The 16,495-nt window shown below is 36.1% G+C and overlaps 1 protein-coding gene across 1 annotated transcript in view; it reads left to right on the top strand.

Annotated features, from left to right (window-relative positions):
- The window catches only part of Atf2 (activating transcription factor 2), a 73,765-nt gene extending 58,502 nt beyond the window's left edge, over positions 1-15,263 (top strand). Inside the window, 5 exon segments of the mRNA XM_052182720.1 lie at positions 1,939-2,088; positions 3,057-3,263; positions 8,332-8,437; positions 12,665-12,870; positions 12,872-15,263. Of these exon segments, the coding sequence (XP_052038680.1) occupies positions 1,939-2,088; positions 3,057-3,263; positions 8,332-8,437; positions 12,665-12,870; positions 12,872-12,895 (693 nt within the window). The 3' untranslated portion in view covers positions 12,896-15,263.
- The last annotated feature ends 1,232 nt before the right edge of the window (positions 15,264-16,495 follow it).

Raw genomic sequence — 16,495 nt, 5'->3', positions numbered from 1 at the left:
TGGAAGAAATTCGTGAATTATTTAGGAACCTCTTTGAAAAGCTTTTCTTGAGCAACAATGCCTGGATCCTTAGAGAAAGCATGAATAATAGTTGTCAATGATATGTCTAACATTTAACATCCCATACAGTTATGTTTGCTACATCTGTCAGGTTTGTAAAGCACTAGATCAACTACATGACTCTTACATACAAACAGATTTACATTTGTATAAATAACTCTTTCTCCAGATACATACATTAAGTTTCTTAAGAAAAGTATAGAAGCTAAGGTGGAGCTCAGTGGTAGAATGGATGTGTAATGTGGACTCATTTTTGATGGATTGGATTGGATGGATGGGCAGATGGATGGATAATATTTCTGATTCAGATAATTAGGGCTTATCTAGATTTCATTTACTCAGAACAGTGTCAGCAAAAATGGCTCCAAATTCCTGAGGTCACTGCAGTCCCATCATTAACCATGTTTCTATTAATCATTGAACTAGTTGCTTTGAAAAAAAATACAGAGAAATATACATGACAACCCCTGCTTCAGAGTGCTTATTTATTATCTGATTGGTAATAAAATACCATAAAATGATGGCATGCAACTACTTCTAGAATAAACTTTATTCAAGTTTCATTCATTTGTTGTTGTTGTTGTTGTTGTTGTTGATGGTGATGGTGTGTATTGTGTGTGAGATAGAGAGGGGGAGGGAAGGAGGAAGGGAGAAAGTGAGAGAAAAAGAGTTTCATTGTGTAGCTCTGGCTGACCTGGAATTCCTTGTAAAAAATAGAATAGGCTAGCCTTGAACTCAAAAATTTAACTATCTCTGCCTCTCCCTAGTGATAGGATCAAAGGCATGTACTACCAAGCCCAGGTCAAGTTGTAACTTTATAAAGAATGTGTCAGTAATATCTAAGACATCTTTCTAACACTGGATTTGTCATACTATCAAAGTTCATGAGCTCTAATTCAGTTATTGGCAAAATAAAGTAGAACAGATAGATCTTCCAGGTTTAGAGAGATGGCTTAGTGGTTAAGAACCCTTGCTTCTCTTGTAGAGGACCTAGATTAGTTTCCATCAGTTACATGGCAGCTCACAGCCAGCCACCTGTGACTCCATTCCAGGGGATCTAGTGCCCTCTTCTGTCCTTCGTGAGTACTAGGCACACAACATCATACATACCTACATACAGGAACTAACACACACACATAAAATAAGTAAATCTTAAAGGATAAAGGGAGTGGTCTTTCTAGTAGGAAAGAAGAAGGCCATAGATTTAAATTTAAGTTTTTCAGTATGTCAGATTCTAATAGTGGCCTAAAAAATGCAACATCAAATTGCTATGATGGCTCATCTGATAAATGCTTTCAACTCTGGAATCCATGGTGGAAAGAGAGAACCTGCTCCTAAAAGTTGTCCTCTGAGTGCATGATGTGTACACTCTCACACAAATAAATAATACGTTTCAAGATGGAACATGAAGTTATCATCCAAGTAAACATTAAGACCTGAAAGTAGAGATTAAATAAGACCCAAGTTTGGATCTTAGAATCTGGGCAAAGCCGGATAAGGGGTTGGGGCTTAGGGTAGGAGAGGGCAGGTCAAAACATACATAATAGTTAACATTACATCTTCTAGTTTAACAAGGCTGGCTATGTTCAGATACTGTATTTTCACTTTTTTTTAGGTCTTCTTAGAAATAAGTACAATAAAGTATAAAGTCCTACAGTTCTACCAAATAGCGTGTCAAAGAAGCTTTCCAAAATTCCAGGTTGTCGTGTTGATATTTATTGTAATCTAGTGAAGTAAAGTAAATAAAAGTAGTGTAAAAGCCAGTGTATTTATGTCTTCTCTGACAAACATTGTCTTTGGGTTAAACAAAGACTATTTTGAGAGTTAGAATTGCATATAACATAGGAACCATTTCTTAAAATGGCATTTACATTTCAGAGGTTAAAAGCTGCTTTGACCCAGCAACACCCTCCAGTTACCAATGGTGATGCTGTAAAAGGCCATGGCAGTGGACTGGTTAGGACTCAGTCAGAAGAGTCTCGGCCACAGTCCTTGCAGCAGCCAGCCACCTCCACTACAGAAACTCCGGTATGTGTGTTGCTTTCATCATTCCATACTTTGGTCATCCTTAAAAAGAAAACACAGTATAACTTATGTGACTTCTTTATATCATTATATTCTATAAGCTTATTAATAGAGTATAAATTTAGCCATCTTAATTTGATACTTTGTGTTGATAAGGAATAATTTTCAAGTTTATCCTTTAGACCACATGCTAGTAATCAGAAGTTCTCGTTCCTCAGTATCATTTTCAAGAGCTTTGTTTGGTTTTATTTTGTTTTGTCTCCCACACTGCCATATTCTATGGCACAGTTTGGGATTTGTAAGACTAAGAGGGTACCTAACATTGGACAGCTCTATTAGATAGTCTGATTAGTGACTAAAGATTAATGTCCTGGGCTGAATAAAGATAACCAAACTGGTCCATTAATGAAAACCAAGGCCCCTACAGGGGCTCTCCTTACCTGAAAAGTAAATATTGTAGAAATACAATTGGCATATTTAATAAATTTTACTTCAAAATAGAATTGAAAAAAGTTATAAACTTATAATGACTAGTTTTCAAAGAATTAATGATATAAAATCAGTTAAAATAACATTTGTAAAACTAGTTTATCAAAATACACAATTTGTTTTCCTTTTATTGTCTAGCTGTGGGTTTCTGTATTTTTTTTTCCGCATCTGCAACAAAAGGAAGCTTGTCTGATGATGGCTGAAAAAGGCATGTATCTATGAGTATAGTAGAATTTCTTTAGCAAGACACTAAAAAGTACACTTAATTTAAGGAAGACATTCACTGTATATTGCATTGAGCATTTCACTATCGCATAGTTATTTAAAAGGGATTCAGCCATAGGGTAAATTCTGTTCCAGAGTGCTGATGTCATCAAGGCATATAGCATGAAGTTAGCAACCCTCCCTTTTATACTGTGTCTTGCCCCTGTTAATTTATTCACTACACACTCACAGGACAAACTCTCTCCATATTGTCATAGGCTTCTCCAGCTCACACAACTCCACAGACCCAAAATACAAGTGGCCGTCGAAGAAGGGCAGCTAATGAAGATCCTGATGAGAAAAGGAGGAAGTTTCTAGAACGAAATAGAGCAGCAGCTTCAAGATGCCGACAAAAAAGGAAAGTATGGGTTCAGTCCTTAGAGAAGAAAGCAGAAGACTTGAGTTCACTAAATGGCCAGCTGCAGGTATGGGGCATAAATGCAGTTCACGTCTGTTTATTAGTTAGGAGCATAGGTTTTTATTTGTTTTGGTTTTGTGTGTGCAGATTTTTCAAGTCAGGATTTCTCTGTGTAGCCCTGACTGTCCTGGAACTCCTGCCTCTGCCTCCTGAATGCTGGAATTAAAGGTGTGCACCACTGCTCTCTGGCTAGCAACATAGTTTTTCCATTTCTCTCTAGATGATTCTGCAAATACGTTAGGACATGATGTATGTGGCACATATGTGGACTCTGTAATAAGCCATGGTTTCTTAAACCTTGTGAATTCTGACCTGAAGTAATACCAAACTTTCAACCCTGGCACAATGAAGAAATTTTATGTGTAACTGTATAGTTGTGTGGTACACAAATACCATAATTACCTTGCTTGAACTTTATAAAGTTCAAATTTTTTTTAAAAATCACTATGTTTTGTTTCTTTGTTGTGTGTGTTTGCCATTTTAGGTTTATATTAACCACAAAGTTGTTCCAGTGGCAATTTTTACTTTCTTTCTTTGAATTACAATTTTATTGTGTCTCTTTCCTCCCCCCCCCCTCTCTCTCTTATCTTAAGTGACTAGCACTCATGAAAGGTGCCAGATTGACAGCTTTGGAAACTGAAGGATTCTAATTATCCACAGAACAGGTACTGTTCGGCCAGTGGCATAACAGATTATTTCATACTGCCCTGCCGATGTGCATCAAGTGCGTTTCTTGGGACCTCATGTATTATAAAGATTTTAAGGCTCTCCATTCAAGTCTTTAGTAAGATTTCCAATACAAAGATCAGGTGGCACCAAATGTGTTTGTTTCCTTCCTTTTCTCCTTTTTTTCTTTCTTCTTTCCTTTATCTCTTTCATTCTTTCTTTGTTTCCTGTTTTCATCATTTTGCTTTTGATACACTGAGAATATTCTGCAGTGGTATATCTTTTGAACTAACAGCTAACTAGAAATTAATGTCAATAAATTGTAGTTTATTAATATAGGTCAAGTTTTTGTTTAACAACAGGACTAGAAGTTGGAGTTGAGGCGTTAGTACTCTACCACTAGTGCCTCCTTTTATATTTTGGACTTTTAGCATAGGGAGCTAAATTGCCCAAACTTGCTTCAAACTCAAGATCCTCTGGTCTCAGCTTTCCAAGTAGCTAGTATTGTGAACATATGAGTAAATAAAAGTATTTAAATACTTAGAAAACTCTTTTTACCATCCTGTATAGCACTTACTCAAACTAAATTTTATAACAAGTTTCAGTACGTGAGACAGACATCCTTAAAAGCCTTTGTTGCATTTTGCATATTGATTTTACAAACTTACTTTTACTAACTTTTACAAACTGCCTCTTACAAACCTACTTTTAGTCATCTAACTTGTAATAGGAAAAAAAGATTAATTATGATTTACTAAATAACATAAATTTCAAATACATACTACAATTTAGTAAGAAATATTATAGTTATCCTGACAAATGAATTTACTGAAAAACTTAGTTTCTTAGAGTAAAATTTATTTCTCTTTTAAGTGAAATGAAACATTATGCATATACTGATTTATATGTGGACCATGAAAACTATTCTTTGCCAAACATAATAGAATATCAATTACTATTATTTACATATCAGATATTCCTACTAACAAAGTGATGTTACTGGAAGAGTATTGAAGCCCCAACTTCAACAAAGGCTTTTAAATGTATATTTATTATTCTTAATTAATAAAACTTTTAAAACTTTCTTTGAAATTATAATTTATACTTCTCTCTCCCTTTTCCTCCCCCCAAATCCAGAATATACCCTTTCCACTCTCCTTTAAATTCATGACCTCTTTTTTTGTTTCAAAAAATTACTACTTCATGTATATATGTATGTACATAGATGTTCCTAAATATAACCTGTTGAGTCTGTATAATACTAATTGTATGTATGTTTCAAGACTGACCCTTTGACACTAGACAACCAACTGGTATGTTCTTCCCTGGGGAATACCATCTCCCCCATTCCCAGCTTAGCCTCAGTCGCCTGTAGTTCTTAGTGTAGGGTTGCAGCCTTGGGGATTCCTCCGTCCAGGTTAGCATGTTCATTGGTGTCATTCTTATTCAGCTCACATTTGGAGAAAATCATGCTGGTGAGACTTTATGGATTAGAGAAGGGATTAGTAGGGTACAGGTGATCTATCTGATCACGGAAATGGAAAAGGGAGGGCTCCTTAAGGAGAGGCAGAGAGGTTGATACAGAAGAAAGGGTGGAGAGGAGAGGGGAAAGGAAAATAGCAGTGTGCAAGTGGTCTGGTAGGGGAAGTGGGAAAGGGGAGGCGGGTCAATACAAGAAGAGAGGTGGGTAAAATAAAAAAGATACCTGAAAAAGCCACAAAGAATCATACTATTATCTATTTCAAAAATTTAACTTAAAATACTGTAATATTCCATGTACGAATATATATATACTTTTAGTGAACTCATCTGGATGGAAAAAGCCACAAGGAATCATACCACTATTTTCAAAGTATAATTTAAAAAATTATAATATTTATTATATGTATGAATATACATACACTTTTAATGAACCTTTCTCATCTGGGCAGACGAAGCTTCTTCCAAGAGCCAAAGACCACCTAACAAAAAAACCCTCCAGTACCAGACATGAGATACTCTTTTTAGTTGTTGTCTAAGAGACTCAAAAAACATACATTCTTTTGTTGTTTTTCTTGATAAACCCCCCAGAGGTAGAAGGTAAGTTTGTATTGCTAAGACACCATGTACTTTAGAAGTAGGGCTAGAGAGATGGCTGAGTGGTTAAGAGCACTGACTGCTCTTCCAGATGTCCTGAGTTCACTTTCTATCAACCACAGAGTGGCTCACAGCCATCTGTAATGGGATCTGATGCCCTTTTCTGATGTGTCTGAAGATAGCTACACACTGTGTGTGTGTGTATATATATAATTCTTAATTATATATATTAATATATATTAACTCTCTATATAATAATTCTTAAGAACAAAAAAGATGGGGGGGGTGCTCAGAGATTCCTCCGCTTGGACTGCCTATGCCCCTTCCCTGAAGACTAGCTTTCATAAGAAGTTTCCATGCATGCTTCCAAAAGAGGGAGTCAGCCAGCAATCTTACCCAGCTGTGATACCTGTGAACCACAACATGACACAATAGCCCAGATCGTGCAATAGTGGCATGCATTCTTTGGTAGTAACCAACAGCTCTCTAATTGAACTCTTGTTGAGCCCACTCAACAAGAGGGAGACCAAGAGGTACTGGAAACTCAGCTTGGTACTAGTGAATTCATGGTTATTGGAGAGGAATCTACAACCATCTATATTTTTTTATGTGTGTTGGCGCTTTGCCTGCATCTGTTGTCTATGTGAGCATGTTAGATCACCTTGGGCTTGGAGTTACAGACAGCTGTGAGCTGCTGTGTGGGTACTGGGAATTGAATCCTCATCCTCTGAAAGAGTGACCAGTGCTCTCAACTATTAAAGCCATCTCTCCAGCCCCTACCATCTATTTTGAAATACAGTAGTCTAAGGATACTTTAACCTTTTACTGTTTAGGGATATGCAGCATAAATTGTGCTTTAATTGTTCTGTGCTTTAATGCAGTGTTGCTAGTTGGGCTGTAAAAAACTATTTGCACACACTTGATTTTTAGATTGCTTGACTTTGTTTCTCTGGTTTTTTAGGAAGGCCTAATGACTTTCACATTCAGCTTTCAGGTTAAGAGGTGGGGTAGAGGTTGGGTTTGGTGATGCACACTGAATTATAATCCCAGCACTTGGGCCTAGAGCAGGAGCAGTGCTATACTTTAGAGGCAACCTTAGGGCACACTGATACCCTGTCTCAAAAGCAAGATGTTAGTGGATTATGTGCCTGCAATTTTATGTATGCCAGTTTATGAAATATTTTCATTTATTAATACTTTGGGGTTCATGGGTGAAACCTAGGTAGTTATAATTAATGTAAATCTAAATGAAAAGAAATATTCATAGTGACTTTTTTAATGTTACTAATTTATTAAGTCCATATATTTCTTAACTCATGAGTGTTGGTAATCACTAATTTCTACTTTTATATATGGGGCTAAACCAAAGTAATGATGGATTTATTCAGTTTGAAACTTTGTGTGGAATTTAGTAAATTAATGCATCCTAAACAAAGGCTAAAATAGACACTCTATTGTAAGGAATAAAACAGAGTACCACTGATATTACATTTAAATTTAGATACGTATATCATTGGCAACAAATCCTCTTAACAATACATGTACTTTTATTGGTTCTGGTGCCTAGCATAGTGCTCAACAATAAGTATAAGGATCCATGATTCTTGAGTAAGTGTAATTTCTTTTTTCTAAAGTATAAACTTGCATAATTACATTTCCAGGATGAATTTTTCTTTTCTTTTTTTTTTTTTTGTTTGTTTGTTTGTTTGTTTGTTTGTCTTGTTTTTTGAGACAGGGTTTCTCTGTGTAGCCCTGGCTGTCCTGGAACTCACTCTGTAGACCAGGCTGGCCTTGAACTTAGAAATCTGCCTGCCTATGCCTCCGAAGTGCTAGGATTAAAGGCGTGCGCCACCACTGCCAGGTGAATTTTTCATTTTTAAAAGGTGAATGGAAGCTGAATGAGTTCCAGGACAGCCAGGGCTACACAAAGTAAACCCTGTCTCACAAAAACCAAAAAAACCAAAAAAAAAAAAAAAAAAGAAACAAACAACAAAAGTGAATGGAATCAATGAAAATTCATTGATGAGTATATAACACATGTACAATAAAGCCCTTCAGTGAGTAAGCCATAGGGCATACGCTCTCCGTGGCAAATAGTGACCTAGGCTACCCAGTGATGTATGGCATGCATATGATTTCAGTTTTCTTAACTAAAAAAGTCTATAAATGCTAAAACAAACCACTGTATGCTGATTAAATTTATTTGAACAGCATCTGTCCCTTATTGTTCTGCCAGAGATAACAGTGTTCATACCTTAAGCCATGCTTTCTTTAAATAGTAAAATATGTTTCTATCTAATGCTGGTAAAGCATATGAGTTGTTTCTTCTCCAGAGCGAAGTCACCCTGCTGAGAAATGAAGTGGCACAGCTGAAACAGCTTCTTCTGGCTCATAAAGATTGCCCTGTAACTGCCATGCAGAAGAAGTCTGGCTATCATAGTGAGTAATGTTCCATTACCTACAGCTGTAGGCTACATCAGTGACAGACTGCCAGAGTGAGCAGAGCTACCAGTAAGAAAGCGTGCAAGCTGCAGTTCTAGTACTTAAGATCAAATAGTAGAATTTCTGCAAGATTAGTATAGTCTGGGATAGGAAGAAAAGTTTTCCTATTTCTAGCATTTTTTTTTCTGGGAATTACTATGGTTCACAACTTGGTTAGCTAAACATTTTTAAGTACACTGTTTACTGTCAGTGATCATTTATCTTCACAGGATAACACTTTTTTGGATTAACAGAGCCAGTTTTTCCTTTCCTGCCCCCATTTAGTACTGCTGAGAATTCTTTAATCAATATCTTCATCCAGCCATATACTGTCCATACTATTCATTTATAGTATATCCTTTTTTTATATATAGATAATGTAAGCATTGAACAGTATTTGTGTGGCATTGGAGAGTATTTGTGTGGTTGTAAGCTTTTATGTAGTATTGTCACAGTCATAAAAATGCTAAAACAGAACTGTATTGAAATGATTTGCTTATAAATTCCCTCCTAAATGTTTTCCTCTCCTAAAACGAGAGTCTTCTATTTCCTGCTTTGTAGAGGTTAATTGTGCTTTTGCATTTCTCTGATGTCCTTCTTGACAAGATGCACAGTTTTGAAACCAGCTGTTACTCCTGAGTAAATGGCCAATTTTGTCCGTCACACACAAATTCATAACAAATAACAGAGCTGGGGATGCATTAGGCAACATTCATAATACATAACCCACGGCCTTTCTTTTGTTTTTATGATTTAGTGATATTTCGGGATATTTGTAACTGAGGATTGTTTCAACCATATGTATCCACTTCATTTTAATTTGCCAGTGTCAGTAATTCAAAAGAAGGAAACATTTTGTGTTGGATGCAAACAATTCCTCAGGTACTTACTATAAAACTTAATGGCCACCATCTTTACTTGTAGTCTATTGTAAGCAGTTTCATCAAAATGAGCAGTATTTTTTAATTTAAAAAATTCTGTAGACATAGTTATTCTCAGTTGCCATATATATTTAGAATACTGATTTTTTTTCTGCTTTGAGTTTATATTTGATATCTAGTCATTTTGACAGGACAGTGAAACGCACTGTATAGTAAAATTGGACCCATATAGAAATATGTTTGGGATTTGTATTAACAGTGATTGCTGTAGGCCACTGTGGTTCCCATCTGACTTAGCTTAATTTCCTGTAGATGCTGCTGAGTTCAACATTATGCATACATGATTTTCTTCAACAAGAAAGCCTCATTGGATTCTGATGGCTTAAAAGGAAATACATGATGATTTTGTTAAAATTAGAAAAAAAACTAACTCTTACAATGTATCTAATTGAAAATAATCTACAATTTTAAAATCTTTTTATTACTGATTGGATAATCCCAACTATTTGAATATTATACAGGCAATATATGCAAACCAATGATTAATGATTGTTTTATATAATTTTAAGCATACAGAATGTTAATGCATCTGTTGTTGAATAGGTTGAAAACCTACATTCATAAATTCTTAGTAAACTTCTCTTATGAAAATGCATTTGGTTTTCTCCTTCCACCTTCTGAAAACAGGGTATCTTTTCTTGTTATGTGTACTCACATATCAGAGAGGGAGAGGGGTTGAGTTCTCAAACATCAGAGCTGCTTTAAGCTAAAAGTGCTTCTTTTGAGCGCAACATGTGTTTTCTAGTGTTTTGACTATTCTGGTCATTTTCTCCCCTCAGCTACAAGAACTAGACATTTGTTCAGATATAACTTATTACAAAGTTTTATGTACATGAATTATAATTACCTAATTTATAACTGATAATTCTTTGTACTGCCTTCTGTGAGTCTAGATAAGCACTCCTTCATTCATTCTGAGTCATTCTCTCCTGTGTATTTGTATCTTGTCTTATACTACCAATCAGCCTTCCTATCTGATGTTTTTAGAGAACTTAACATTCTTCCCCTTCCTCTCCCCCTCTGTTCCCCCACCAGACAGGGTTTCTCTGTGTAGCCCTGATTGTCCTGGAACTCACTCTGTAGACCAGGCTGGCCTCAAACTCAAAAATCCGCCTGCCTCTGCCTCCCAAGTGCTGGGATTAAAGGCGTGCGCCACCACTGCCCAGCTAGAACCTAACATTCAGACAAAGGTTAGCTGGTTGTTTTGCTGAAGAATAGTAGCAAAATAAAGAACAGTATTCTTTCCATTTAAATGTCACTGACAGTGTTTTCTTCAAATATGATTGTTATATTGGCAGAAGAATAGAATTATAAGGATGTTACAGTATTCATTGTTGCTTAAAATATTTTTTCTTATTCTTACATTCTTTTTAAATTTCTGAGATTTTATTTAAATTGTAGTTTGAGGTCAGATTTTATTCAGGGAAACATTTTTACACTTACCGCACATTATGGAAAAAAATAGAATTTTGTTTCACTAATGTATTTTAAAATCTGGTTTTCAAAAATACATGGATTTGTAGCTGATGTATAAATTCTGTAAGAACTACTGTATTTCAGAAAATCTCAAAATGAGGAATTTAATTTATATTCATGATAGTTGCCAAGTTTTTTCCCTCTACAAGATACACACTGTCTACCCTCTGCATAATAAATCATGGAGTAATCAATAGGTATCTGCCCATCAGTAAATATACTGGTCTGCATCCTCACATTATTAGAAAGCCTGCATCCTCTCTAAACATTAAGGTAAAACTTATTTTTAATGCCAAGTGAAACAAGTCACATGGAAAAGAAAACATTCAAGTTGGACATGTCATTACACACCTGTAATCCCAACACCTAGGAGGCTATAATGGCCAAGATGATTGGCCATAAGTTTAAGGCCATCCTGTGCTACACATTAAGACCCTGTTTCAAAATCTAAAAGAAGGAAGAAAAATAAGAATATCTAGTATAATGGTATTTCATGTTGTGTAGCAGCAAACAAAACTAAGCTATATCACTTAGGGATTATATACCACGTGGATAAATCTAAAAACATACGGATAAGATTAAAGAAATACCCAAAGAGTAACTACATGTGAAAAAGAAAAAAGAAAAAAACCAGTATCATTGACAGTGTTCTCTCAATGACCACATTGTGTATGTTATCATGGTACCTAGAACTTGCAGATTTAGCAAATACTTATCTCTGTTGAGTATTAAATTTTTTTACCAAATAAAATTCTAGGCTACTGAAATAAAAGATATAAGAGATTTTGTTGTCCAGATCTAAATATTGTAAATTTGTTCCCATAAATATTTAGAATGTTCTTTCCTGAAGGTCTCTTCAAGTTTCAGTATCTAAAGCTTTGTATGGGTATTTATTTGAATAGCTCTGACAGCTGGTGACTGTTACTCTTTGAATATTACTTATTCTCATGTGTATGCATCATTAGACTCTGGGGTCTTAATCATCCATGACTGCAGTACATGGAGATTCAGGCAGAAAAAAAATACAGTTCTGGTAAATGCAGAGGGAATAATTGAAAATATAATTTGTATATAAGATTCATTTTGTTTATGCATGCAGTTGTAAATTGTTTTTTATATTTTAATCAGAGTGACAGGTAGGCAAATAGACTAGCTTTGGTAAGTGTGTTGCTCAGTACATTGTTGAGCAGCTCTCTGTGAGCAGCTATAGTCAAAGGCCTACCTCACTTCCTTGTATCAAGACCAGGCCTTGCTCTGTAGTTCACACTGGCCTAGAACTCTGTGTAGCCCAGGTTGTCCTCAAATTTGCAGTCTTTCTGTCTTTGCCTCTGGAGAGTCCTGCGATTGTGGATGTGTACTCCCATCTCATCCTGCCTCCTTTTTGTTGGTTTGTTTGTGTATTTCTTTTTTAGCAGGGTCTCATTATATAGCCCAGATTGACCTTGAACTTGGAGATCTGCCTGCTTCTACCTCTTGAGTGCTGGGATTAAAAGCTTACACCACCACATCTGGCTCTGCCTCATTTTCTTTGACCCTATTTTTAACAAGTATGCACACCCTGATGATCCCATGATACGCAGCTGTGACTTCATTTAGCTTGTCTCAGACACAGTTGGCTACTTCCTGACTGGAGCCACTGTTCAGTTTATTTCATTTGTACAGCTTGACCTGAGTAACCAGTGCTTTAAAACACCTTTCAGCTTTGTGTTTGAATTAACCTCAATAATGCTTTTTTGTCAATACTTGTATTTTTCTTTTTACCACTTAGCTGCTGATAAAGATGACAGTTCAGAAGACCTTTCCGTGCCAAGCAGTCCCCATACAGAAGCGATCCAGCACAGCTCCGTCAGCACATCCAATGGAGTCAGTTCGACATCAAAAGCAGAGGCTGTAGCCACTTCAGTCCTCACCCAGATGGCAGACCAGAGCACCGAGCCTGCACTTTCACAGATTGTCATGGCTCCTTCCTCCCAGGCACAGCCCTCAGGAAGTTGATTAAAGACCTGCAGTGCAACAGTTTTAGATACTGATTAGTGACTTCAAAGGGAAATCAAGGAAAGACCAGTTTGCATTTATGCGAAATCTGTGGTTGTAAATTTTTTTTTTTTTTACTTGAAGTTAAATTTGTCTCTAGAGTTGGTATAGCAGCAGTTGATGATCAGACTGAATATGTTTTTAGTCTCTGGAAGACTGAATTTGCTTTTTTTATACATATTGTTAAGATTTATTAATTTTCCTGTGCTCAATGTGTAAATTGTATCATAATTCATTGTGGTTTATTTCACTTTGATTTAGTGGTATTTTAATAAATGGGGGTGTTACTGAATTACTCTTCCCACTTCCATTTCTTTGCTCACCCCTTCACCCTGAGCTGTGATGGTAGTCTTGTTATCATTTATACCAAAGTTCTACAGAATCCCTATTGTCTTTATAATATGAACAAAGTTGTAAGGCACTAGGGAAGAGAAAGACAGTTCCTTTTAATCTTTTTGCCTTTTATTTTGCACATTATGCAAAAGGAAGAATATTAGAAACACTTTTTTTTAAGTGAGTGAAAGTATGGTAAGACATTCAGTGCTTTGTGCACATTCTTAGACTAATCAAGGTCATTCATCGCCCTGCAATGTTTTTAAGATTAAGTAAACAAAAATTTTGGAATCTTGAGCATTTCAAAAATGACTTGATTTTTTAAGTCTTAAATTCAGTATTTTAAACCTGTGTTCTTGAGGCTGAAAACTATGAAATTATATAATGTATGATACAGGGTTATCAGACTAGTAATTTTTTAAATTTGCTCTTGTCATTTGGGACTTGTTTTGTTTGGGATTTTGTTGTGTGTGATTTTTTTGTTTTGTTTTGTTTTGGGTTTTTTGCAGATTTCAGGTAACAAAGCAAGAAGCTTATGCATAATGAAGTGTGATGTGGTTGCCAGAAAAGCCTAAAATTATAACTTAGAAATGTTAAGACTGTTTCCCCCATTGTCATACTTGTACTTGCGAGCTAACTTGTACTTATTCTTGTGAAAGCACTGTCATCTTTTAGTAGCCAATTTTGATAATGTTTCTCGTGGAAAAAAATCAGTATCTATCTTTAGAACAATGTAACTATAATGTGGGAATGTGAGTGAGAGAATGAGTATGTGTGTATGTGTGTGTGTGTGTGCGCGCGCATCTTCCACTAGTTTATGCCAGCAATATTGCTTGAATGTTTAACGATGCCTTCAGTGTGATGCTGGCAATAGATGACTGCAGTTTCAGATGCCATTACTGTTCAGGCTTGGATAACTTAACATTCCATGATGTAGCTTGTTCTGATGAGATGATTGTAGTTACACTTTGCTCATTATCCAGTCATCTGTGGAATACTGAGTTTTCTAATGTGCCATTATCTATTTTTATTCTGCAGTTATGTTAAAAATACAGTACAATATTTTAAATAGACTAAATTGTTAAACATAAAAATAAAAAAAGTAGTAGATGTGTGTAAGAAAACACTGTAAAATAGTTACGAGTCCTACCCAGTAGCAACTTCTGGCGTTCAAGCAGGATTCCATTCTGTAAATACCTGTAACGTGTTTATAATGAGTTGTGTAGTCTGTTCTGCATCCATACTACATTATTGCTATGGTCTCGGTGTCATCTCTTAAAGAGACTGACATTTCCAATGCCTGTATGGAATGCCCTTGAGAGTTCAGGGGAACACCCATCCCACCTGCCTAAGTTCCAGACTGGGAAACATGCAAATTATATAAATGACATTTCAGGACTTTTAAGTATGAAGATAATAGGAATTTTATTACTTGGCTTATTAAAAATGAGAGCATTTTGGTTGCTGATTCTACTTTGTATCTATTACTTTCACCTGATCTCATATTTAATCAGTTTTAATCACAATTTTGTCATAGTTATGCTAAGGAGTTGATCTCAAAGGCACAAAACGTGAATTCCCCATGCAAGCTTTTTGTTGTAGATGATAAGGTTGGTCAAAGCCTCCGTGTCTCACTTTCTGCACCCTCTCAACATTTTTCTTTCATCTTCCGATTTGTGCAAGCTTCGGTTCTTTGGTAACAGATTCTTGCAACTGTAAAGTAGAAGTACATAGATGTGAGAAGTCATGTAACGGTTAATGAACTTACCATGGTTGACAAAGCTCTCGTTGTAAATCAGTCTGTACTCAGCAAATAAAAATCATTATTAGTTGTATAAACACACAAAAAATTACATTTTGAATTTCAGGATGTCACACTACTTCTGTACCTAGCATTTTGAGTCCTTATATTTGCAATGTTACACAAACTGTACTATTTTCTTTTATGTACAGTTTGCATGACTAAACCATCAGAGAATAAATTCTATCTTTAAATTATATTTATAATTTGCTTGTTTTTAATCTGTCTTTTACAAAGTAATACCTGATCATTTTGTTTTTCACTTAAGGGCATTTAATTTCTGAGAAGAACGTGAGATTCTTTCCATTTCTGTCCACTCCACTGCCTTGGAAGGCCCCTTAACCACCAATAGGCATTGCTTCTGTTTTCTGTTTAAGTTCCATTGACATTCAGTAAGTGACCTTCATTTTATGTGTCCCATGTGGGACACCACCCAAACTTTAACCATGATCCACCATTGCCCTAGAAAAGATCTTAACCCACGTCCACCACTGAATTAACCTTCCCCCACTTGCCCTTCTTGCAGTCTTTGATCAGTTGGTGGCAGTTCTTCTAGCTGCTTAAGCCGAACAATATGTCACCCCTGATCCTTCATTCTCACAGCCTGCATGCACTGAGCCTATCAAATGCGCATTGCTTTCCGTAACCAATCCAAAGTGCAGTCTCTTCAAGGCATTACAGTTGGAGCCCTGACCCATGCTCTCACCGCTCTCCCAGTTTGCTGTTGCCTCCTGTCTCTTGCCTTCCATCCCTGCTATCTTACCATAGCATCTCTAGTAGCAGCCAGGGTGCTACTCTCAAAACTTGTCACAGACCTCCTTTTCCTAGATTGGATCTCCTTTTCACTCAGAAACTTCCTTCAGGCCCTAGACTATTGCCCAGTTATGTCCTATTACCTCTACTGACCTCTTTCTTTACTAAAAGGTTCTCGGTAAGTGCTTCTAGGTATCAGTGTTGTAAGCATTCTTAAAATTGTCCACTATCACAAACCAAATCTCTCCCTTTCTGGAACTTGCATTTTAAAGAGGGTGCAGGAAATTATTAGGAAACAGTAAATTATGAGGTAAGTACCGAGGGAAACCTTGGGCCAGTTTTCTAGACTGCATGTGGGGTGGCATTTTAATAATAGCAGTACAACTGAACCAGACAGGAAATGCAGTGCATTCTTGAACTAGTTCAAATATACCCACTCTCTCAGTATGATAATACTACATGCCTTGTGGTAACAGGCATGTACATCCATACCTGATTTTATTGCAATTTAAAGGTACTGTGTTTTCCAGTGGAAGGTTGTAACAAATTCATTTAAGCAAATACAGTCACCATTTTTTTAATTTTTTATTGAAAATATTTTTTCATAAAATACATTCTAATGGCCTCCCTTAACCCCTCCAAGACTCGCCTCCCTACCTCCTCATGCATTCAAATCTT

The sequence above is a fragment of the Apodemus sylvaticus genome, chromosome 5 (assembly GCF_947179515.1).
Source record: "Apodemus sylvaticus chromosome 5, mApoSyl1.1, whole genome shotgun sequence".
NCBI lineage: Eukaryota > Metazoa > Chordata > Mammalia > Rodentia > Muridae > Apodemus > Apodemus sylvaticus.
The sequence above is the reverse complement of the archived record's forward strand: the minus strand, read 5'-3'. Positions and strand labels throughout refer to the sequence as shown.